At 42.1% G+C, this 26359-nt stretch overlaps 1 protein-coding gene across 4 annotated transcripts in view; it reads left to right on the forward strand.

The window, feature by feature from the left end:
* Cenpj (centromere protein J) overlaps positions 1-26359 on the forward strand; it is a 48083-nt gene that overhangs the window by 5650 nt on the left and 16074 nt on the right. The window contains exons 2-10 of one of the 4 annotated variants that reach the window (XM_050129115.1): positions 2113-2253; positions 6232-6714; positions 7179-7302; positions 13661-13936; positions 16448-16559; positions 18249-18351; positions 18465-20079; positions 23468-23600; positions 25709-25874. In XM_050129115.1, coding sequence (XP_049985072.1) covers positions 6277-6714; positions 7179-7302; positions 13661-13936; positions 16448-16559; positions 18249-18351; positions 18465-20079; positions 23468-23600; positions 25709-25874 — 2967 coding nt within the window. In that variant the 5' untranslated portion in view covers positions 2113-2253; positions 6232-6276. Of the gene's footprint in view, positions 1-1350; positions 2254-6231; positions 6715-7178; positions 7303-13660; positions 13937-16447; positions 16560-18248; positions 18352-18464; positions 20080-23467; positions 23601-25708; positions 25875-26359 lie in introns of those variants that run through there. The other 3 variants (XR_007589645.1, XM_050129114.1, XM_050129116.1) reach the window with 3 other exon arrangements.

A 26359-nucleotide genomic window follows, 5' to 3' on the forward strand; every position in this document is an offset into this window, starting at 1 on the left:
TTTTTTGATTTTTTGAGACAGGGTTTCTCTGTAGCTTTTTGGTTCCTGTCCTGGAACTAGCTCTTGTAGACCAGGCTGGCCTCGAACTCACAGAGATCCGCCTGCCTCGGCCTCCCGAGTGCTGGGATTAAAGGCGTGCGCCACCACCGCCCGGCCTCTGTGTGGATATTTTATGTTTTGTCCCGATCTAACTTTAAAGATGTCAAAACTTTAGATTTAAAAAAAAAAAAGATTTTTAAAGACAGCTTTATCAGTGTGTAGTTAATTTACGGTAATGTCTACAGCGTCATGAGCAGATGCCATTGTACTTCAGATTTTAATGTCTGAGTCTACATAATATACTGTTCTAGACATTCTATTATTTGTGGTTTACCAAGGCCTTCGATTTAGTCATAAGAAGCAGATTTAGGGGGAACATTTTTGGCGTTCTTGAGACAAGGGCTTGCTATGTAGTCCAAGCTGGCCTCCAGCTCGAATGCTGCATTCAGGTGTGCACACATCACCAATTCCCGACTGCAAATCAGTATTTCTATACTTCAAAATGGCAGTATGTGCATTTTTAGGATCATAATAATGGAATTGTTGCAAAGGTACAAAGTTATAGGGCTTAACAAAAGGTGTGTGTGTGCGCGCACGTGTAAAGACAGTGTTAAGATGCTGTCTTAAACCAACATTACACTTTTGTAGTCTAGTAGGGAAGTGGCGGTTTTCACATTAGAGTGACTGCAGTTTGTTTACTTTATAAATTTAGACCTTTCTTATTCATTTAAAGATTACTATTTTAAAATATTATTACCGTGTTTAGGATTTGTGTTGGAGGTGAGGGTACATTTTCATGGAGTTGGCATCTTCCTTCACCTGGGGTTCCAGCACCAGGTCAGATTATCAGGCTGGTGCCGTAAGCACTTTTCCCACTTTGAGCCCTCTCCCCACCTCTGGCTTTTTTTGTTTCTAAGACAGTTCCTTACATTAACTCACACTGTCTTCTGGACCTTGCCATGTAGCCAGACTGCCTTCACACTGATCACCAGCTTCCTTCCTCTGTGCTGGGATCCCATGTGTGAGCCCCCAAGTCTGGATTTAAAAAAAATTCTTACTAAGGATGTTGAAATTTTACCAAGGTTGACTGAAAAATCCCCCACCGTACCTTTTTAGTGTTCTTAGAACAGATTTAAAAGAAATTACCATTCTATATACTGGTTACAGACAGCTACTCTTTTTTTTAATTGATTTTATTGAACTCTCCATTTTTCTCTGCTCCCCTCCCTGCCTCTCCCCTCCACTTCTACTCTCTCCCATAGTCCCCATGCTCCCAATTTACTCAGGACATCTTGTCTTTTTCTACTTCTCATGTAGATTAGATCCCTGTATGTCTTTCTTAGGGTCTTCATTGTTGTCTAGGTTCTCTGGGGTTGTGATTTGTAGGCTGGTTTTCTTTCCTTTATGTTTAAAAAGCATGTATGAGTGAGTACATGTGATAGTTGTCTTTTTGGGTCTGGTCACCTCACTCAATATAATGTTTCCTAGCTCCATTTTCCTCCAAAATTCAAGATGTCGTCAGTCATTTTTTCTGCTGTGTAGTACTCCATTGTGTAAATGTACCACATTTTCCTTATCCATTAAGCGTATCACATAGTATCTGTACTCCCTGAAGGCAGAAGCTCTTTACCAAGAAGAACCAATCCCTGTCTCTCTCAGTGTTCTAGTTTGGTTCCCTATGCTGTGACAAAACACTGACCAACTTGGGGACGAAAGACCTTATTTCAGCTTACAAGTTACGTCTATCATTCGGAGAAGCAGGGAAGGGGCTCGATCTAAGTAGGTACTGAAACAGAGACCATGGAAGAGTATTGCTTACTGGCTCGTGGCATAGCTTGCTTTCCTACATCACCCAGAATCACCTGCTCAGGAGTGGCATTACCCACGGTGACTGGGCCCTCCCACATCAGTTCCTAATTAGACAGTGCCCCCAAGGACTTGCCTAGAGGCCAGTTCCTCAGGTGAGGTTCCTTTTCCCAAGTGACTCTAGTTGTGTCGAGTTGACAAACACTAACCAGTACCCTGGGTAACCACCGTTCTGATTTTTATAACTCGATTTTTTTCCCCTCACAGGTGAATTTCATGTATGTGCCCCACTGTGTGTGTAGTGCCCTCACAGGTCAGGGGAGGGTGTGAAATTCCCTGGAACTGGAGTTTTGGATGGCCTTGAGTGACCAGATAGGTTCTGGAACTTGAACATCCTCTACAAGAGCAGTAAGTGCTCTTAACCATTGAGCCACCTCTTCAGCCTCGTCTATATTTCTTTCTGTTTTTTTTCCCTGTCTATATTTCTTATAATACACATTGCTCTGACTGTTATGATTAACAGTATATCTTGGCTAGTTTTTAAAGGTTTTTGTTTTTATTTATGTGTGTGTGTGCGCAAGGGTAATGCATGTATGCCCTATGAATTCAGGTGCTGGCAGGTCAGAAATGGGCATCAGATTCCTTGCAGCTGGAGCTACAGGTGGAGCTCCCATGTGGTTGCAAGGAACTGAACTTGGGTTTTATGGGAGAGCCGGAAGAACTCTTACCCACTGAGCCCTCTTTGCAACCCCTTGTGGTTTTTTGAGACAGGGTCTTACTCTGTGCGGCAGCCAGCCTGGAATTCATGATGTAAGCTAGTTTGGTCTGGAACTCATGGTAATCTACTTGCCTCAGCTTCCTAAGTGCTGGAGTTATAGGTGTGGGCTACTACACTTGGCTTGTTTATTTTAGTGTGGAATACTGAATCCAGGTCTCACATGGTAAACAAACATCACAAAGCTACATCTTGAGGCAGGGTCTCATCTGTATACCAGGTTGGCCTGGACTCCCTCTGCCGTAGTCTCTTCAGTGCTGGCATAACAGGTGTGGGTTACAATACCTGGCTTACTTTCAGTTTATTGCAAATGTGATCTTGTGCCAATATAACAGTGGTACATAATGTCTAGAGGCAATATTGCTAGGTCATGGCTTTTGTGCATTTTATACCTTGGATAGAAAACTGCTTTACTTTCAAAATATGTTATATATCAAAGGAATATTTACTGAAAAAAATTCTGTTTTGTCATATTGAATATTAGCAGTCTTTAGTCTTTTCCAACCCAGTGCTTGGGGGCAAAAAAAGGTATATTGTAGCACGAATTCTAATTGATCTTAATAATAAAAACCTGTAGTCAGCTATCAGGGATGAAAGCTGAAGAATCAGAGGCAGAGCAGCCAGCTCACTAGAGTTCTTACCTCTACCAATGCTCAGACCTGTCCTCAGACTGCCTCCTTAGATGCCTCCTCAGACTGAGTGCAATGAGCTCCTGTCTCCTCCCATTTCATCACCACCTGGCTTCCTTTCTCTTTTAGATTGGAACATTCCCCTGTAACCCAGGGTGGCCTTGAACTAACAGAGATCTGTCTGCCTCACGTCCCTAGTTCTGCGATTAAAGGTGTGTGCCGCCACTGCCTGGCCTCTATGGCTGACTAGTAGCTTACCTCTGCACGCTTTGTTATAGCATAAACAATATATCACCATATTTGTGTATATGTATGTGTGAGTGCTTAAACCTATGCCCAAGGGGCCCTAGGCTCCCAGGCCACCCTTCCCTCTTTCACTCTACCTTCTTACTCTCTCATCTGCCTATGCTGTAATACCCGACTCTCTCCACTCCCTAAGCATCTGCGGGTGGGGATGGCAACATGAGGGATCAGGCTGGGGAATGGAGAGGGGGAGTACTAAAAGAGATGACTGGAAAAGGGGGCATTTCAGTGTGAGATAGAAACCTAGTGCAAGGGAAACTCCCAGGATACAAGGATGACCCCAGCTAAGACCCTAGTAGTAGGGATATGTAGCCTGAACTGGCCCTCTCCTGTGGCCAGGCAAGACTTCCAGTGGAGGGACTGGGACACCAACCCAGACACATAATGCACTGGGGTAAAAGTGGCTCAGAGATTGTGGGAATGGCCAACCAATGACTGGTCCAACCTGAGAGTCATGCCACGAGCGTGAACCAACCTCTGACACTGCCTGAATCACTAGGACCCAGAGGTCTAGGATAGAACCAAACATGACTCGGGAAAATAAACAAAATCAATGTAATGATGCCTATGACATTCTGCTATACTCTACACACTCTGCTATACTCTGCTATAGATGGGTGCATAGCCTAATCCCAGTTGTTATCAGAGAGGCTTCATCCAGCAACTGGTAGAAACAGATGCAGAGACCTACAGCCAAACATTATGTGGAGCTCAGAGAATCCTATGAAAGAGGTGGAGGAAGGATTGTAGGAACCAGAGGGAACAAAGACACCACAAGAAGACCCACAGAGTCAACTCACCTGGGCACATAGGGGCTCAAAGCGATTGAACCAACAACCAGAGAACCTGCATGGGACAGATCTAGGCCTTAGGCCCTCTGCATATATGAGACAGTTGGTCTTTTTGTGGGACTCCTAACAATGGGAGCAGGGGCCGTCTTCTGACTCTTTGCCAGCTTTTGGCACCCTATTCTCCATAGAGGGTTGCCTTGTCCAGCCTTAATATGAGGGCAGGTGCTCAGGCTTACTGCAACTTGATATGCCATGTTTTGTTGATATCAATGGGAAGCCCGCCCTTTTCTGAATAGAAACGGTGGAGTGGGGGGAGGGCAAAAGAATGTGTGTGGGGTGAGGACTAGGAGGAGAGAAGGGAGGGGAACTGTGGTCGGGATGTAAAATAAATAAAATAATTAAGAAAAAAAGGCAACCTGAGCAAGTCAGTAAGCAGCACTCCATAGCCTCTGTATCAGCTCCTGTCTTCAGGCTCCTGCCCTGTCTTCTCTAAGTGATGGATTTACAAGCTGTAAGGTGAAATAGATCCTTTTCTCCTTCAAGACATGGCTTTTTTTTGTTTTGTTTTTAAGATTTATTTATTATGAATACAGTGTTTCTGTGTGCATTCATGCCTGCACACCAGAAGATGGCATCATATCTCATTACAGATGGTTGTAAAGCACCATGTCGTTGCTGGGAATTGACCTCAGGACCTCTGGAAGAAGAGCCACTGCTCTTACTTAACCTTTGAGCCATTTCTTTAGCCCTGGTCATGGTGTTTATCAGAGCAATAGAAACCTTAAGACCTTGTTAACAGCTGTATGTACCCAGAGCCTAACATAGAACATGAAATTAGAAAATGGTAATGGAGGAAAATCAGACATTAAAGGAAGGAGTCTATTTTCTCTGTGTAGCATAGTTCCTCATCAAGTCTGATGATTCACACAGGAAATTCCTATGACTCGAGCCAATGTAAGTTTTATTGTATTGAATGAGTACAAATAATACTTTGTTGTACTGAATTTATTTTAAATGGAAAGTTCTGATTTATTTTTAACAATTTTAGCAAACAGATTTACCAAGTTCCTTCTGTTTGCATGGAGCTAGGCAGTGGAGGGTGTAGGCTTTTCAGGATCTCCAGTTTGGTAGAGTATGAATGAACATGGTAACAAAATACCATTAATACCGAGATCCATGCTACATGTCGAGGCTAGGGTCATCTGGGATACAGACAGCACTCCAGTGGCTGAGGAGCTGTGCACATGGGGATGGGGTGCCAAAGCAGGCCTGTGGCGTTGTGGGTGGTGCCTGTGTGATGACTTTTGTTTAGTTCCCCAGCTGGGCAAAGAAACAAGTATATACTACCTGACATTGGCTGTGCTTTCTTGATTTTATTTATTTATTTATAGTAACTGAACAACTTAAAAGTGTCTAAGGTCCTATAGTTTTAGGACAAGTGATCTAGCATGTGTGTATCTTAGTAATTAAATGGCTAGAAGTGTCCTGAAGTTTCTGATCTACTCAAATTAGATTTCTGAAGGCAAAACTCAAATCATCCAGTTTATTACTTAGTTGCTTTTTCATTAAAGTCTTTTTATTTTATGCTTACCTATATAGTGTGTGTGTTTGCATGTGTTTGTGCATGTTCGTGTATGTGTTGTGTGAGAATGCTGAGCTCAGAGGACACCTTGTAGGAGTTCTTCTCTTCTACCACGTAGGACCTGGGGATTGAACTCATGCCATCAGGCTTGGTGGCAAGTGTCTTTACTACTAAGCCAACTTGTCACTCCCCATTAAAGTCGTTTGCGTATCTAATGTTTGATTTTGAGCTGGGTTGAGGATGTGCTACTTTGGGCAGAGGACTTGTGACAGTTTATTGAACACTTGTTGGCTTTCCTTCTTACAGGTGTTCCGGATTTCCCAGAGTTTTTAAAAGGGTTATTAGACGGAAATGTTCCTGATGCCAACCTCTTCAGAATTAAACAGTGGACAGGACTTCCTAACCCAGTGGATGACCAGTCCTTCTCGGGCCGGGGTCATATTAAATCGAGGATTTCCTGTTTTGGAAGCAGACGAGAAACAAGCAATTACAAATGTCTCTACCAGCTTCCCTGTTAAAGCGACCCGTTTCTCAAACAGCTTCAGCTTTAGTAGTGAAGAGGATTCATTTCATGAAGAACAGAAGTTGGAGGCTGGAGGACCTTACAAACTACACTCAGAAAGCTCCGAAGCCTGTGCAGTTTTTCCTTTAGTTAAAAAGGAACCAATAGTGTCATGTCAGGATGCTCCTGGATACCAGGAAGATAACAAAAATGACTTTATGTCTGATCTTTCAAGTGAACTCAAAGAAGTGACTAATAAAAACCCGCTTTTTAAAAAACTGGAACAGGTAGGGTTTGGCCTGAGATCTCCTTTGTGTTGTTATAGGCATTGCATTATCGTTATCTTGTTTTCCCTTTACTCTGAATCCTCAAATTCCAGATTTTTGTTTTCTGTCTGATGTGTTTGATACACATATACAAAATGTAGCTGTTAAACAAATTCCTGTTTTTAAATTGCCACTTTGTTTGGTAAACATGAAGTTGGAAATGATTGATTAAATATTAAAAAATAGTTGATGTCCTGGTGTACCCATCCCCTTCTAAGAATCGAAGGAGTTGTTTTCCCCATTCGTTATTTGAGATGCTGATATGGTTTCCTTTAGGAAAAAGATTAGATTTTAGTGTTGTTATGGCAGATTTATTTATTTGGGGGGGGTCTTTCTTTGAATTTATTTATCAGGGACGATCTGGGAAGGGAGAATGAAGGAATTAAGATAAATGGTAATGCTACTTTGGTTTTACATTTAAAAAGCTGAAAGAAATACAGCAAAAGAAGCAGGAACAACTGAAGAGGCAGCAGTTGGAGCAACTGCAGAGGCTCATGGAAGAACAAGAGAAGCTGCTCATCATGGTATCTGGGCAGCACATGCTTCCAGGTATGTTTAACTTATCCGTGGCCATCAGTTGATACAATGAGACAAAGTTACACATGCTTCTTACCTTTTATAATTGCTTGGCAGATTATCTCTACATTGCCTGTTAGGTTGGGAACTCCAACTTCTTCAGGGTCGGGTAGATAAATGTGAAATGACGGTGTAATAATACTGGGATCAGAGAGGTGTTCTAGCATTCGGGGTATATGTGCCATGCTTGAGGGCATTCTCCTGTATACATGGTGCTGGGGGCCGAACCCAGGGCCTCTCACATGCTCACTGAGCTACATCCCCAACTAGACAGTGGTTTTGGGGGGGGGGGGGCAGGGACCTAGGAGAAGAAAAGCTAAGTTATATGTAGAGTTACTGGTGTCCAGCTCCTGACTGGTGCATGGAAACTCTTCAGGGCTACAATGGTAAAACTGTAGAGCCCATTCTTCCTGATTGAAGAGCTGTGTGTTTCCTGGGGTAGTAGATGGCAGTGGTTTCTCGTGTGCTGAGTCTGTTAACAGGAAGCATCAGGCACTTACCAGAGAAAACAGCACTGGAATTTGACCCGGAGCAGTAACAAAAACATTCCTCAGTCATGACTGAGGACAAGCAAATTCCATACCGTCAGTGCTTATTAGTGTGCCTGGTGCAAGTAGCAGGGATGGTTTTCACTTTGTCTGTGCCTCCAAAATGCCGAGATGACAGGTCTGTACTACCAAGCTCAGTTCTTCAGTGTTGGAGACTGAACCCAGGAGTTTGTGCTTGCTAGGCAGGTACGCTACCAGTTAAGGCTATATCCCCGGTATTTGTGTAAATTTTTTAAAAATAATTTAATATTTTTATTTTATGTGCATTGGTGGTTTTCCTGAATGCATGTCTATGTAAGGGTGTTGAATTTCAACTATCTAGAGTTACAGATCGTTGTTAGCTGCTGTGTGGATCCTGGGAATTGAACTGGGGTCCTCTTGAAGAGCAGTTAGTGCTCTTAACTGCTGAGCCATCTCTCTAGTCCCAGTACTTGTATAAATTTTTATCAGAGGTGGTGGTTTGAATAGGTATGGCCCCCATAGACTCATATGTTTGAATGTTTGGCCCATAGGGAATGACACTATTAAAAGGTGTGGCCTTGTTGGAGGAAGTGTGTCACTGTTGGGATAGGCTTTGAGGTCTCATATGTTCAAACTCCGCCCTGTGTGGCATATAGTCTTCTGCTGCCTGCGGATCAAGATGTAGAACTCTCAGCTCCTTCTCCAGCACCATGTCTGTCTGTCTGCATGCTGCCATGCTTCTCTCCTTGACAGTAATGAACTAAACCTCTGAAACTATAAGCCAGCCCCAAGTAAATGTTTTTCTTTATATGAATTGATGTGGTCAGAGCAATAGAAACCATAAGACAGATAATAACATGTCTCACAAATTGAAAGAAGTGATTTGGAGCAGTATGTTTGCTTCTTGGCACTACCCTATAAGAGACATATTTTAGAGGTCCAGGAAGTGCCTGTTTTGTTCAGATACAGTACTGGACACTGAGAATACGGAGAAAGAGACATTGGCAATGAGTGTGCCAAATAAGTATGCCAAGTGAGAGTGGTTTAGAGGGCTGAGGTGGGGGGGGGGGAGGTAAGAAATGTGGATCTATATCTATCTATCTATCTATCTATCTATCTATCTATCTATCTATCTATCATCTACCTACTTACCTACCTACCTATCAATAGATAAAGAGACAGGGACAGGGATGGGGTTTTACTATGTAACCCTGGCTGGCCTGAAACTCTATGTAGACCAGGTTGTCTTCAAACTTGCAGAATTCCCAAGTGTACCACCACACTTAGCTTATCTTAAAATAATTGAATAGTTTATAATTGCTTTGTAGAATCTATAAACAATAAAGGTACATGCCTTTAATCCCAGTACTTGGAGGCAGAAATGCGTAGATCTCTGTGAGTTCAAGGTCAGCCTGGTCTACAAAGTGAATTCCAGGCCGTGCTCCAAAGCTACAGAGAAAACCTGTCTTGAACCCCTTCCCCTCCCCCCCACAAAAGATGATTCAAATAACAGTCTATGACACATTTTACTGTAAAGTACGGATGACGAGTGACAGGAGCAGATTGCAGTTACTAATGTGAGATCCAGCCCTATACAGTTTGGAACACTTAGCTTTGACACAATGGGATTCTGAATTTCTTAATTTAATTTTCAATTTTTAAAAATTTTTATTTTGGTACTGGAGGTTAGACCTAGAGCCATGTACCTGCAAAGCACACACTCTATTATTGAGCAACATAGGGATTTGTTTTCAGACTTTGAGGTCTCCTTCCCTCCCTGTCTTTTTTGTGGCAAGGTCTCCTTTGCTTTCTTGTCGATTTTTCATTAAAGAGTTTCATTATGGCATTTCATACATGTATATTCATTGTAGTGTGGTCATAGTGTCACTCCCACACTTTTTTTACAATAAATTTTTTATGATTTATTTAACTTTATTTTATGTGCATTGGTGTGAAGGTGTCAGATCCCCTTGTAAAACTTTAAGACAATTCTGAAGCCATTTCTGATAATTCTGAACCCTCTCAGCCTCCATGCCTTAGTGCTTCCCCTCCTCCCCTGGGAACCAAGGACCTAACAGAAATTGGGGCAAGATAACCTTTAAGATGTCGACTCAGTTTCTGAACAATTAGCCATATACATATGTTTTGATTTAGTCCCTTGGGAAACAGGGTCAAAATGACCTCTTACCTCATCTGATCTGGCCACAGCTCTCCAGCTAATTACTGGTAATAGCCCTTTCGAATAAGCCAATCCTAATAGTCAAAGAACAACCCCCCTTGCTTCTGTGGCCTTCTCCTTTAAAAGTAGCCTGTACCAGCTATTCGAGGTCTCTCGGCTTCCCAAATACTGAGGGACCCTGTCATGACAGAATTAATAAAATCCTCATGCTTTTGCATCAGCTATGGTGTGAGAGGTGGTCTCTGGGGGCGACTCCTCCTCGGTGTTTGGACTCTAGGGTCCAGCATCCTGGAACTGGATTTGCAGACAGTTGTAAGCTGCCATGTAGGTGCTGGGATGGTTTTCTTTGCTTTATGTTTAATAACCACTTATGAGTGAGTACATGTGATAATTTTCTGGGTTTGGGTTACCTCACTCAAAATAATGTTTTCTAGCTCTATCCATTTTCCTACAAAATTCAAGATGTCATTTTTTTTCTGCTGTGTAGTACTCCATTGTGTAAATGTACCACATTTTCCTTATCCATTCTGTGGTGGGGGGGGGTATTTAGGTTGTTTCCAGGTTCTGCTATGACAAACAATGCTGCTATGAACAGAGTTGAGCACATGTCCTTGTGGTACTCTACATCTTTTTTAAATGAAAAGAAGTCAGCTGATTCTCATCTGCTTCTACATCGGGTCTCTCGAATGATACTGTTTTAGTAAAGTATTTGAAAAAAAAAAAGTCCACCTTTTATGTGGCTAGGTTATTAGGGGAAAAGGGTACTTTAATGTCTTTTTCAGATAATTGTGAAGGAAATGTTTTTTTCTTAGTAGTTGTTTCCTGCATGGAATTTAAAACCATATCAATGAACTTTCTTCATTTTAAATAAATTGACTATCTAGACATTTTGAATAGATTGTTTTTAATATATGATTTAGTGTGTTGATTATGCAGAAAATAGTGATTTATTGAATTACATAGGTCTTCAGAATATTGACAGATAGCACAGTACAAAAAGTGCCTGTAGCTAGGCAGTGGTGGCTCACACCTTTAATTCCAGCCTTTGGGAGGCAGAGGCAGGTGGATCTCTGTGAGTTCAAGGCCAGTCTGGTCTACAAAGTGAGTTCTAGGATAGTGAGATACTATCTCAAAACAACAACAGCAACAGCAACAAAGATTACATGTGTTAATATGACCACATACTCAATCTTAAAAGTCTTGAAGTACTGTAAAGCTTCCAGTTTCACTGTGGAAAAAAAAAAAAACAAAAAAAACAAAACAAAACAAAAAAACCAGATTCACTATGGCAGCCATTTTCCAGAATTACAAGTTTTACTTGAAAGGCTAAATTATGTCTTTAGCAACAAATACCGCAAGCTGCTTTCTTTGAAGTCACAGCCTTCTTTTTTGAGAAAATGTCTGCCAAAAAAATTCAAGTTTGAATAATCATGGTTTGTCTGCCATTCATTCTTGTAAATCAGAATGATGTTCTCTGAGTAAGGCGGGTCTGCATTCAGGTGCACAGCCCCATTTTGCTTTGCAGTAGGTATGACTTATGAATTTGTTCAAACCTTTGTTCAAGGTTTGAAATTTAATACAATTAACTTTTTATATTATTTGAGGATATTCCTTTATTTACTTATCTATTTATTTTTGAGACAGGCTGTCATTCTATAACCCCAGCTGGCCTGAACTTATTATGATGACCAGGCTGGCCTTAAATTTATTATTATTTGAGAATTTTATGCACACACACACACACACACACACACACACACAATGTATTTTGACATCTACTCTCACACTCCACCTAACTGTACCTGACACACCCTTCATGGCTCAATTAGTATTTCTTATATATGCAAGAGTATGGGGCCAGCTAGGGGCCACAAGCCTGGAGAAAACCCATTCTCTTGTGTGGTGGCCCATGTCTTTTAATCCTAGCACTCAGCAGGCAGAGGCAGGCAGTTTTCTGAGTTCAAGGCCAGCCTGGTCTACTACAAAGTGAGTTCCAGGACAGCTAAGGCTTTTAAACAGAGAAAAACTGTTTCTAAAAAAGAAAGAAAGAGAAGAAAATTGACAGATCTTTTTCCAGTAGCCGTTTAGCAAAACAACAGTAGTAGGATTATTTCCTGGGGCCTATAACCACCCAGCCATGATCTTTTGACCAGGTTTACAGTATTATTAGCATCAGTTCCCTGCTGTGGAGCAGGCTGGAAGTGCATTAAGAAACAGCTAGTCCCTCACAGTCATTCTACTATGGCAGCAGCGGTCACATTTTGCCTGGCAGTTCAGTATTTAGCATGGGGACCCAGCACTGGGTAGGGCAAGTGCTGACTTTGCTCTCTCAGCATCCTGCATAGCATCTTTGGGCACCAAGGAGCTTGGCTGCAGCATTTCTGAGTAAAATGTTACTTGTAAACTGTGATGCCCAGAGGTGGTAAACACTGTGCTAACATAACACTGCTGTCCTTGTTTGAACTAAGAGTCCGACAGTTTTCTAGTTTGCCATTGCTTTACCAGTAGATAATTTATGAAAATAGTTTTCACTTGGTAGTTTCCTCAGAGGGTCTTGAAGATTTTTTGGGATATATAGATCATACTTTGAAAATGGCTACCTGGGATATTTTTATCAAAGAACTTTTTAGATTCAGACATTTAGATGTCTGCCACTCAAAAATATTTAGATGCTGGGGTGTGTGGGGGGAGGGATAACGAGAAGCTGAAGCTGACATTCTATGGGGTACTGACTTTCTCATTTTAGATGTGGGCTGGGGATGAAGTGGATGCATAATAGGCAGCAATGATTACTTTGTTTTTTTTGAGACAGGGATATATTCCTGGATGACCTTAAACTCCATATATAGCTGAGGATGACTTTGAATTTCTGATCCTGTGTCTCATCTTGTGTGCTGGGTTATAGGAATGCACCAACATGTCTGGTTTTATGCAGTGCTGGGGATCAAACACAGACTCAATTCATGCTAGGCAAGCACTCTGCCAACTGAGCTGCATCCCAGCAGCAGTGACTTTTATTAAACCCTTCTCCATGCGTCTTTATCCCAGGTTTAGGTGAACAGGGCAAGCAGCAGGCTTTCAGGGGCTGGTAGAGCAGAGAGAGCATGTTGTATGCTTTCCATCCTCTGAGGAGTGATGCCTAGAGGCATATGTCTGGCTGAGATTTAAACAAAACCGACAAAAGTAACATACATTTAGAAACTAAAAAGTAGGTTAATAATTTCTTTACCCAACAATCCCAGAATTTTAGGGTTGATTTGAAGGAGGTGATTAGTCACCTCATAGCAACTGATGCAGCCCCGATCGTTTGTACCACTGCACTGTTTTGCTCCTGTGCCTGCCTGTCCCTGGACAGAGCTGACAGCTGCCATGGTGTTTTCACAGATGGCATGGGGTAGTGCCTTCCGAGTCAGGAGTACTGCAGCTGTGCCATCTTCACTCTGTAGAAAATCTAGTAAAATATCCTCTAACCTTCAAGTATGTTTACCTTGAGTAGAAATTTGGTAGTTTTGTTAAACAATGTACTAATGAGGAGAAAATACTTTCATTATTTTGGAAACTATTTTGTGGGGTGAGGGATTACTCCTGTGTAAAAGTCAAAGTCTTGTAGGATGTCACAGCTGTCATTGTTTCTATCTGTAAGGTACGCTGCTGCCTGATGACCAGAGCCAGATGCACAGAACTCCAGGAAGTTTAGCCACTCCCCTTCTGTCATCAGAAAGCTACAGAAATCCAGCTCAAGAAAACCCGCATGCTTCCAACATTTTACCCGATGAACAAAGCAATTTCTGTAGAACTACTCATCAAGATTCTGTTTTAACTTTAAAAAATGCTTCTGATTTGTTTTATGAATCACAATATCCAGAAACACATGTGAAAATAAAGGATTTAAAGGAAGAAAACCATAACCATCCTTCAGGTGAGTCGGAACTGTTATCAAGTTGTCCTATGACAAAGGGTCATCCATTCTCTATCTTTCCTCCATCCTCTGTCACTTTAATTGTAAGGACCCACTTTTTAATTGTAATGGCCACTGACCCTGAGCTGGGCCAGACTTTGACATTTTAAGAACAGCTGTGATACCCATGCCTGCTCCATACGTCACAGGTAGCATGGGGTCTTCAAAGAGGGAGGCAGCGAGTTCTGCATGGATTATATTTTGGAGAGCTTAGAGAGAGTTTGGGGTTGATTAAAAACTCCTTGTGAAAGCTTTGGTAGGTGAGAACTGATGACCTGCAGGTCAGCTGTGACATGTGAGAAGCAGGTTTGTGATGGGCACTGCTCCTCACAATACTTAGGTTGTCTCGCTATACTTCTGTGTTCCCAGCAGCGAGACACATTCCTGCCAGAGAACTGGACTTACTCTTCAATGGTAACAAAGTCCTGGAGCTCATTTGGCTTTTCTGATGAATTTTCCCTACCTTCTGTCTTCTGTGTGTGTATGTGTGTGTGCGTGAGAAGCAGATAGAGACGGAGAGACAGAGATGGGGGAGGAGGGCAGGCAGGCTGAGAATAGCTTTACGCATCCTGGGTAAGTACATTATACTGTACTCCCCTAGCTAATCTCTTTTTTCTTTTTCCATTTTACTCTACATGCATGTGTGTGTGTGTGCATTTGCATACAGAGGCCCAAGGGTGATTTTGGGAATCATTGTCAATCACTCTTCCATCTTAATCATGATGGCAGAGTCTCAGTCAAACTCAGATTCTCCAGTATGGCCAGTCCTGCTCTGGAGAACACCTGTCTTTGCCTTTGGAGGCTGGAATTATTAGGCATGTCACCATGCCCACGAAGCACGAAGGGGGGCTCTGGAGAGCCAGACTCCAGTCCTTATGCTAGCATGGCCAGAGGGGTTTTTTTGTTTTGTTTTGTTTTGATTTTGGGGACAGTATTTCTCTATGTAGCCCTGGCTGTCCTGGAATTTGCTTTGTTAGACCAGGCTGGCCTCAGACTCAGAGAGATCCACTTGCCTCTGCCTCCTGAGTGCTTGGATTAAAGGTGTGCACCACACCCATTTTCCCAGTCAAGCAATAAAAAAAAGTAACAACCATGCTTCTTGTCCCATTGGTGTAGGATGGCCTTCTGTATTTGTGTTGTTTTCATTGGTTGAATAAAGAAACTGCCTTGACCTTTTGATAGGGCAGGAACTTAGATATAGGCAGGGACAACAGAACAGAATTCTGGGAGGAAGAAAGCAGAGACAGGCAGATGCCATGGTTTTCCTGCCCAAGACGGATGCTGGTTAGACTCATGCCTGTAAGCCACAGTCAAGTGACGATACACATTAATGGAGATGGGTTAAACTAATATGTGAGAGTTAGCCAATAAGAGGCTAGAGATAATGGGCCAGGCAGTGTTTAAATGAATACAATTTCTGTGTGGTTATTTCGGGGGTTTAGCTAGCCGGGTGGCAGGACACAGCCCGCTTCTCCTTACAGTATCCCATTTTTTTTCTTTCTTTCTTTCTTTTTTCTTTTCTTTTTTTTTTTTTTTTTACATTTTTGCAATTATGAATATTATACTTTTTTTCTATTCGCCATGGAAAAATTTGGTATGTTCTGTAATCATCATTATTAGAATAACTATCAATAATATATCTATTTAATATATTTTGTGGAGATAAAGTTATTTTCAACATTTCAAATATTTAATGTGTTTTTATGATTTTTTTTTTGGTAATTTATGTTACAGAAGAACACAGCATAATAAAAAGTGTCTCTATGTAGCATTTAGAATTAATTCCCTTTATGCCTAATACTTTCTTTCCTAACCTAGAGTTACTCATTGATATGGAAAATTAAATGCCCTTTCCTTCTGGTTTTTTTGTTTTGTTTTGTTTTGTTTTGTTGTTTTTTGTTTTTTTTGAGACAGGATTTTTCTGTAGCCTGGGCTGTCTTAGAACTCACTCTGTAAGCCGGGCCGGGCTTGAACTCAGAGATCTTCCTGCCTCTGTCTCCCAAGTGCTGGATTTAAAAATGTGTGCCACTGCCACCCCAGTAAACATCCCTACTTTTTAAAACACAACTTCTTGAAGAATGTTAGGTATCTTAATTGTTTTATATTTTTTTCTTTATCTTATTAAAAAAAAACCTTGAATTTTCTAAAATTTTTGGAATACATTTTTTTCTTTTGTTTTTTGAGATAGGGTCTTGCTATATAACCTGGCTGACCTGAGTTTATGGCAGTCCTCCTGTCTCTGCCTCCCAGGTGCTGGGATTACAGGTGTGTGTCAGCCCACTTGGCTGTATTCTTTTATAAATGCTGTCTTTTGTTTTTGTGCTGCTGGGGATCAAACTTAGGTATACAGGCAAGTGTTCTACACTGAGCTAAATCCAAGGCCCTAGTATTATGTAGTACCTTGTGATTGTCTGATGTCTAAAACTTTATTCTGCTTTTTTTGAACTAAATTGTTCCTAATTTTTATTCTAGGAGAAGGTGTTTTGCCATGCTGGGAAAAGAGGATGGGGAAGAGTGAGGAAGGAAAGGATGTGAACTTAGGAAAAAGTGGAGATCCCTCAGAAGTGGTTAATGTTGAAGAAAGGTATGACTCATACTCAAAGTAATAAGAAATGAAGCCACTTGGTATTTTTTCATTATTGAGCACTATGTTCAAAAGATCTATGCTTTTCTTATTTTCACTTGAATATGCTTCCATGAACAAAGTTGATGACATAAGCTGTTGCATCTGTCTATCAAGAAACCCTGGTTGGGAAATAGGACAGTTCAAGTCGCCATGTACTGGACAAACTTAAAAATAAACAAACAAAACAAACCCTTCTGCTGGGCATTATGGCTCAAAGCTTATAATCAGCAAAATCTGAAGACAGCTAGGAATATACAGTGTGACCTTGACCGCCTCCTCCCATTAAAAAAAATATATCTTAAATGCAGTTGTGGAGAAAAGGAAAACCAGATGTTGAAATGTCATATTTTATGTAGTTATAAATGAAAATTGTATAATTAGTTTAAGTTAGAGAACAAAAACATTATTTCAAATAAAAGTATCTTTTGAATAGGCCCTTTAAAAAATACCTTTAAATTTCTAATATATATTATAGACCAAATAACTTTTGATTATGGCACTACTTACAATATTAAGGACTTTTCTTTTTTTTTTAATATTTATTTTTATTATGTATACAATATTCTGTCTGTGTGTATGCCTGAAAGCCAGAAGAGGGCACCAGACCTCTTTACAGATGGTTGTGAGCCACCATGCGGTTGCTGGGAATTGAACTCAGGACCTTTGGAAGAGCAGGCAATGCTCTTAACCACTGAGCCATCTCTCCAGCCCCTTAAGGACTTTTCTTAATTTAAAAATATATACCTAATATATTAGTTATTTTATATTGTGTATATAAAATGTTTAAGGTTAAATAGTGAATATGCTACTTTATACAGCGAATGTTTGCGGTCAATGGATGGAGTTCAGAGGGGTTCTTTAGTCCCCCAAGTCCTGTTCAAAGTTATGCATTTCTGTAATTTGGGGTTTAGAGAAGGTTGTAGATTTCATTAGATTTTCAAAGGACAAGGTAAATAGAAGTCTTATTTTGCTTAAATTTTATTTTCTTTATACTGTGTGTGTGTGTGTGTGTGCGCGTGCGTGTGTGTGCGAGCACATGGTCAGGCACATGTCTGTCACAGTACATGTGTGGAGGATAAGTTTTGGGAGTCAGTTTTCTACTTCCACTGTAGATTCTGGGGATGGAACTTGGGTCATAGGGCTTGCTCAGCAGGCACTTCTACCTGTTGCCATCTTGCCAACCCTGTTTTGTTTTGGGGCAGAGTCTCATGTGCAGCTCTGACTGGTCCTAAATTTGCTGAGATGACAGGTATGTACCACTATGTACATCTTAAAAGGAAGTCCTTGATGTGCTTAAAAAGCTAGTCTTACAGACCAGACAGTGGTGACACACACCTTTAATCCCAGTAGCTGCACGTTTGCTGTAGAAACCAGGCGGTGGTGGTGGTGCACACCTTTAATCCCAGTCCTAGAGAGGAATATAAAACGGGAGGAGACAGCTCTCACACACACACACACAGCCTCATTCTGAGATTCCTGGAGGCAGGATCACCATTTCAGACAAAGATAGAGGTAAGAAGTGGCTGGCTGTTTTGCTTTTCTGACCTTCAGGTTGCACCAATATCTGTCTCTGTGTTTGTATCGTGCTACAGAGTATAAACTGCTCCCATTGTAAGCTGAGTGTCATGCCATTTGTCTTATGACCAGGCCCATCAAAGCTGCCATTAGAGAACAGAGACAGACGTTCGAGGACTACTTAGAAGAGCAGATTCGACTGGAGGAGCAAGAACTGAAACGGAAGCGGCTGCAGGTGAGTAGTGCTGTTTCCATGAAGTGGTGGTGGTTCCCAGTGGTGACTGGCTCTGGGAATGACTGAGATCACTTGTGTACGCACATTCATTGGATTTTGTCTTTTTACTTTAGGAAGCGGAAGGACCATTGCTAACGAAAGCAAAACCCAAGCAACCATTTTTAAAACGAGGAGAAGGTTTAGCTAGGTTTACTAATGCTAAATCTAAGTTTCAAAAAGGAAAAGAGAGTAAACCAGTGAATAGCCAGAGCCCACCGGAGGACCAGTCAGTATGTAAAGTAGATAGACAACCCTTGTCGAGGAAAACTGCTCTTATAAATAAAGACGTGTGTGCAGAGACTCCCACTGTTAAAAAGGACAGTAAAGCCAGAACCAAGGCTGGTTCTGCCCCACTCAGTCAGAAATCCAAAGTGACCAAGATCAACATGAGGGAAAGTCTCTCTCCACCAGGACCAAAAGTACAGATGGGGAAGAAATGTGATAGACAACTTAGAAACCAGATCAAATTAGAAAGAAATGTACAGGCTAATAATAAGGAAAATGTACCCGCATGTATAAAGTCCTGTGATGCTGGCTGCAAGATGCGGGACAAGACACAGGGGAGAGAGAAACTTCCTCTTTCCACAGGGCCAGATGACGGTGTGACTTCTAAGAGCCTGAGAAGTGAGACAGGGAAAGACACAGAATCGTCCCTCGACATTTCTCTTCAGAAAAAGTTAGAGAATTGGGAACGAGAAAAAGAAAAGGAAAACCTGGAATTAGATGAATTTTTATTTTTGGAACGGGCTGCTGATGAAATATCATTTTCTAGTAATTCCTCATTTGTATTGAAAATCTTAGAAAGGGATCAACAGCTCTACAGAGGTCACAGGATGTCTTCTACTCCTGTCAAAGCTGTGCGGCAGGAGAAGGCACATCAGATGGATCCCAGTGGACAGAGGAACCACAGTGATAATGTTGCCTGTGAGAGGAAGAGTGAGGCCATACTCCTGCCACCGGGGCCAGGGTCCTCAGCTGATGGCTCGAGGGAACCATCCTGGGAAGTTGGTAAGAAAGCCTTCCAAACCAGCCCTTGTGGAAGTCAGCGTTGCTGGGGTGCAAGTGACGACGATGCTGCCAACAGTGAGAGCAGCACCGACTCTGAGGAGCAGCCTGATGTTACCATAAAACCGTCCCCCGAGGCTGGGGACAGGGTCCTCAGCAACAAAGAGGACAGCCCACAAGTCTGCAGTGCTAAAGGACCTTTTAGGGACACTGGGACTCAAGAAGATAAATGGAGAGATGCTGATCTGGACCTGTCTGAGAAAGAGTATAGCAGTGACGAGTCCGTCATAGTCGAAAGCCTGAAAAATAAAGTATCTGAGCCATCAAGATTCCCCTCATCTCAAGATGTGAGTAAAATTGACTTTGATGATGAAAGATCTTGGACAGACCTTGAGGAGAACTCATGTAAACATAATGTTATTCTCAGAGATGAAGCCATATATGATACACCCCAGACACAGTACCACAGTAAGAGTGAAGTATGTGTTCTGGACAAAACAATCAGAAGGAAGGTTGCGCCAGTCAAGAAGGGAGAGGACTTCAGCAAGTCTGACAGGAGCAGAAGCCCCCCTCCTCCATCTGACTTGATGGTGAAATTCTTCCCTTCTCTGAAACCAAAGCCCAAAATAGATTCACACTTGGAAAATGAACCCAAGTTAAACATGAGTCAAGACCAACCACCAGGTAAGTCACGGCATGAGAAAATGTTACAGGCACAGGCCATTGCACTGTAGTTTGTCTTTTTATGTCCATATCATTTTCATGTAGCTTATCTTTGGCACAGTCAAGTTGCCAGTTGTAACACCTGGTTTTGGTGTTAACACCCTCGGTACAGTTCGCGCGCCACTGTACCGAACGCGAGTCGAGTTAGGGCCTGGAGATTGAACAGAAGACACCGAGAGACCAGGGTCATTCGATAGGAGATCGAGCGAATGCCGTTTCATTCAGACTTGGGAAAGTCCTTATCTACCGAACTGCAAGGACCCCTGCACAGGCAGGTAGGAAATTACCATATCAACAATGGAGTGAATGCCCTGCAGCTAATCACCAGGTGGGGCATGGGAAATACAGGAACCAGCAGAATGCTTAACCAGGTGGGGCAGGGGAAATACAGGAACTAACCAAATGCTAGTCATCTGACTAGAAACTGTACGTGCCCCAGGAATAAGGGCTGAATGCTTGGTCATGTTGACCAGAAATTGTCCTCGAGATGCGCCCCAGGAATAAGGGCAGATCAGGGCCCTACAGCCAGTACCACTACCCTTGTCCTTTGGGGCCATACATATTTAAATGTAGACATTGCAATTCTGCAACTGTGATTTGATACCCTAATCTTGGTACTAAGTGACTTTGTGAGTTGCACGGATGTACACTGAACAGAAGGGTGATGTTTCAGTGTGACATTGTACTGCTACTCAGAATGGAGTATAGCTTAAAAATAATTTCAGAAGTTGTCCATCAAATATTTGTGACTTGGGCTGGAGAGATGGCTCAGTGGTTAAGAGCATTGCCTGCTCTTCCAAAGGTCCTGAGTTCAATTCCCAGCAACTACATGGTGGCTCACAACCACCTTAAAGAGGTCTTGCGCCCTCTTCTGGCCTTCAGGTATACAGGCAGAATATTGTATACATAATAAATAAATAAAAAAAATTTGTGACTTGTAGTTGGCTGCTAGGAACTGAAACTGAGAAATTCTAAATTGTTGATAAGGTGCAGTGTGTCTGTGTATGTATGCGAGTATGCTATAAATTTACAGTTTTTCCCTTCCTTATACTTGGCCTTACCCCCTTTCATGGTGGCACAAACATTACCATGCATCCCATTTATGCATTCTGAAACAATCTACACATAGAAAAGTGTATATATGAGTATGTATGTATTAGAATATTATTTCTACAGAAATGAAAACATGCTTCTTAGAGAAAAAAAGAATTGTGTGTGTATGTTGTAAGAAGGGGGCTGCTTGTTGGTTCCCAGCTGCTCAGCCCTGAAATAATCTCACAAAAGCTGTATCAATTAAATTAATACTTGGCCATTAGCTCTAGCTAATAGCTAACTCTTACATATTAATTTAACCTATTTCTATCAATCTGTGTATCCCCACGTGGCTGTGGCTTACCAGCTTCTCTCTGGCTCTTCCCTTTTTTCCCCAGCATTCAGTTTAGTTTTCCTTGCCTAACTCAGTTTTGCCCTGCTATATGTCCAAAGCAGTTTCTTTCTTTATTAATGGTAATCACAGCATACAGAGGGAAATCCCACATCATGTGTATTCCATATTTATGTGGGTGCCCGAGAAGGCCTGAAGAGGGTATCCAGTCCCCTAAGCTGATACTATAGGTGGTTGTGAATGGGTGCTAGGAACCAAGTTTAGATCCTCTGGAAGAGTCGCAAGTACTCCTAACAGCTGAGTCATCTTTTCTTACCCTTTGTTTAAGGTAAAAATTTAAGATTATTTTAACATACACATAAACTATAAATATCTAGCTAAAAGTATTGGATGGTTTAAACAGAAATTATAATTTAACCAATTTGAAATAAAAATAATACTTTTGTAGGAAATTTGAATGCTTAAAAATGTAACAAAGCAAAACATTTATAGCTAAAATTTCCAAAGGTAAATTCCATGCTGTTTGGGGGGGTTTTCCGTGTAGGTGCTTTTCCTATGTGCTTTTCTTATGAATGGGGACATATATTACAGATGTATCTTTCAGGGGTATAGAACTAAGTGATGAACTGATTGCTGAAGCTGAAGGGTAAAAGCCTTCACTGGAGAGAGATGGCTCAGTTAAGAGCACAGCTGTTCTTACAAAGAGCCCAAAGGATGTTTCCAACACCCTCATGAGGTGGCTCACAACTGTTTGTAACTCTAGCTCTGGGGGCTGGGGAGGGTCTGATGCCTCTGGCCTCAGTGGGCACCACACTCACATGTATATATCTACATATAGACATACATACCTACATATAACTTAAAATAATAAAAATATTTTAAAAATTTAGCTATTTACTTTTAAAATAGCAAACTAGATTGTAGGAGCTTGCTCCCACAAAGTCAGCTAGGGTTCCTGGGTTGGGGGGACATTAAGGCTAAGGAAATGTCAGATAAAAGAAACTGAGACAGAAAACACAGGATAAAATCTGGAGGTCTGTTCCGTCATGCTGAAACAGCCAAACAGTCCAGAGCTTATTTCAGAACTTGCTTATATGCAAAGACAGAACAAAGCACAGCATAGTCAATGTCTAACCACAAGACCATTCCTGTCCTTGGGTGAGGGGAAGCAGCCTTACTTTCTGTCTTGACATTCCTGAGGTTTGGTGTCAGCAGTGTTCTTTCTACTAGATAGAGTTCCTTTCTCATGGCCAAAATCTCTTTCCTATGGGCTAAATCAGAAGTCTCTTACAGCCCTCAAGGTTATTGGAAAGTGCCCAGCTTGAACTCGACTTTTAAGTCAAGATTGACTCCAGATGGAAACTGAGTCTTAAAGGGTGAAGGAAAAATCTGAATTTGTCCCCCCTCCCCGTCCCGTGTGTGTCTGAGACAGGATGGTGACCAGTTGACCTGGACTAGCTATGTACCTCAAGCGGCCTTTCAATTTGCAATCCTATCGTCGTCCCCCCCCCCCCCCGTTTCCAGAGTGCTAGGAGTACAGGTGTACACCCATGCTCAGCTGTGTTTCTTTGGTATAATAATGAAGCTTACATTTTAGTTTGGGTATTGATTATCCCTTAAGATCTCATGTTAGTTTCTTTTTACCTGTAATAACAGTCCTTTGTTGATCTGGAATTCACTATGTAGAACAAGCTGGCTTTGAACTTACAGTACCTCCTGCCTCTGCTTCCCGAGTGCCAGGACTGCAGGTATGCAGCAGCCCACCTTGGTTCTTTCTTAAGGCTAAACTGCTTTCTTTTAGAAAGCTAGGTCTCCTTTGTTCCCTCCTCTGCTGTCTGAAGTTTTGTTTCCTCTGCAATATGATGACAGGTTCAGTGATAAACCTTCTTGGCTCTAGTGTTCACAGATAGCCAGTGTTTGTTGTAAGGCTCCTGTAAAGTTCAGAGTTTATCGTCTCTTTTATAGGTGACAGTGTTCGATCTCAGGTTTTGAGAGAGAAAGTTATTGAATTGGAATCAGAAATAGAAAAATTTAAAGCTGAGAATACATCTTTAGCTAAACTTCGAATTGAACGAGAAAGTGCCTTGGAAAAACTGAGGTAAGTTTTTATCTGTGAGAAGAGAAAATACAATGATTTGTTTCTTTAAGACTGTGTTTGAAGTTTTGATCACTTTAAATAACAAGTATAAATAAAAAAAGGACAACTTTCTGTTCTATCAATATATTTTTAATTAAGGGTATATCCCCTCTGTGTAAACAGCAGTCTCCTGCGTTATGGGGCACTCTGGGCTTGAGTCAGCCACTCTTCCGGCCAGCTTTGTTTCCTGAGGCAGCTGCTGCTGTGTCAGTGTAGTACAATGTCTGTGGGAACAGACGGGAATCTCTGGCTCTCTGGGAGATATGATGTCCTTTTCCAAAGCAGTACTGCTGTACAGATTTCAGGTTATGTATCTAGTGGATTATAAGCCTGTGGAAACTGAAACTTGCCAGCAGGTAGTACTGGGAACATCTATATGCTTGAGTTTGCTGGGCCTCTCTCACCCACCCAGTGCAGAACAGAGTCCTTGTCTGTGAAACTGGGGTAGTCATAGTAATAGCAGGGTATTTTGTTTTTGTTACACCATTGTTCTAGATGTCTACATCTTACAAGGTTTCCTTTTCTAAATGAATTTTTAAATTTATATTTATTGCTGGCTGTGGTGGCACACACCTTTAATCCCAGCACTCGGGAGGCAGTGGCAGGAGGATCTCTGAATTTAAGGCCAGCAGCCCTGGTCTACAGACTGAGTTACAGGATAGCCAGGGCTACACAGAGAAATCCTGTCTCAAAAACCAAACCAAACATTTTTTTTTTTTTCGAGTTAGGGTTTCTCTGTAGCTTTGGGGCCTGTACTGGAACTAGCTCTTGTCTCTACTGTGTGGGTCCTGAGGATCAGCCTCAGGTTGTCAGACTTAGTAGCAAGCGCCCTCCCCTCTGAGCAGTCTCACCTGCCTGGTCCAGGTGACCATTTTTCTCCTGCTGATTTCCAGTGTTCTGTGATTGCTCACTCAGTGAGCAATATACCCGCTGCTTTAGTTCTTCTTTGTGGAGAAGCAGGTGAGTGCTGGGTGCTTCTAGTTAGCCATCTTGACCCCCATGAGCTGCTCTGTCTCTACAGTCCTTCAACAAGCTTCCCTGGGAAGGATGCTGAAACATGGGTCTGGCTCTGCCTGCTCCTCAGTGAGTTGTGGGGCAGATCAGAGCACATGGCCTCTAGTTTTCTCAGCCTGGCACCAGTAGGGTGCCTCCAGATGGATGACAGTTCCTAGAACTGTCTGCCAGAGGCCTGGGATAAAAGGGGTTACTAGTAGATCCTAGAGAATACTGCAACTGATTTCCAGCCCTGGCTTTCTTCAGCTGTGTATACCTGATGCACCTTTAGTAGACCGCAGAGTTCTGAGGTTGCTGCCTCCTCTTGGCTTGGTTTAGGTTGGAAGGACAGTTCCTCCAGTTCCCTGCTCCACTAGCTTTCCTCATAGCATTTCTGTGTACATGTGGTGCTTCTTGGCTCTCTCCTTACTGCTTCTAATGTTTCAAACATTTATTTTCCTTTTTATTACTTGTGTGTATCATGTATGTGTTGTGTGTGTGAGACTGCAAGGCTTAGGCATGCCATGGGGCCAGTGTGGTAGAGGACAGTTCTCAGGAATCTGTTTTCTCCGTCCACCATGGAATCTGATTCAGGTCGTCAGATTTGTGCAGCAAGCATTTCAGCTGATGAGCCATCTTGCTGGCGCTATTACTGTTTGTTTTTTCCATTGCATGTAAGAGGCTGTGGTGTCCTACTTTGTAGATTCACAGTAGGTACCTAGTAGATGCTTGCTGAATGAATGTTAGGGAAAGCGTACTGGCTAATCTTTGAGGCCAGTGCATTGTAGGTGGATTCACTTGGATCAGTAACTTTCAGGCTGGCCCTGGGTTCCATTTTGATGGCATTTATTTTTATTTTTATTTTTGCATTGGTGATAGGGCCTTAGGATTTAGCATCAGGGCCTTTAGTTTTGAGACAGAGGTCTGTCTCACTGTTGCTCAGGCTAGTTCTTGGTACTCAAGGGATCTACCCTGTGCCACCCAATGCTAGAAAGAAAGGTGTATATTATCACACTTGGGTACACACGGATCATTATACTGAGACTGTCCCATGACATCCTGGCTTGTTGTTGTAGGAAAGAAATTGCTGACTTTGAGCAACAAAAGGCAAGAGAACTGGCTCGAATAGAAGAGTATAAGAAGGAGGAGACAAGGAAACTACAAAAGGAACGCAAGGTCTTTGAAAAGTACACAGCAGCTGCAAGGACATTTCCAGATAAGAAGGAGCGTGAAGAAATACAGGTATCTGGTTCTACAGCACAGTCAAGGGCTAACAAAGATGGCAATCTTGTAAGAGACCCATTAGAGCTATTTGATGTCTCAGAGAAAAAGTGTGAGCTGGCTATCATGTGTGCTACTAATTTTAGTCCTTAGAAGGTCAAGGTAAAAAGGGTACAGGGTGAAACCCCACCTCAAGAAGGGGGTGTGGGGAGAAAACTGGGTGTCTACAACACTGCATCCGAACATCTCGGTCCGACTCTGAGAGATACAGTCACCAGTCCTTTAGACTAGCAGAATTCCTGAAAGATCCTGTGCAACTCAGAAGCCAGAACTCAAATGTGCCCCAGTTCCGTGTTGTGCCCTCATTTTGACCACACAGTGACCTCTGCTAGTTCTTTTCATTCATAGTCATTTATGCCCACATACTAACTAGGGCTTTAGTTCCAAAACTTACAGAATGACAGGGCAAATAATGGTTCTTTGCATTGCCAGAGGTGGACATGGGC

The sequence above is a fragment of the Alexandromys fortis genome, unplaced genomic scaffold (genome assembly GCF_014885135.2).
Source record: "Alexandromys fortis isolate MF-2015 unplaced genomic scaffold, M_Fortis_MF-2015_v1.1 scaffold_308, whole genome shotgun sequence".
In the NCBI taxonomy this organism is placed as follows: Eukaryota; Metazoa; Chordata; class Mammalia; order Rodentia; family Cricetidae; genus Alexandromys; species Alexandromys fortis.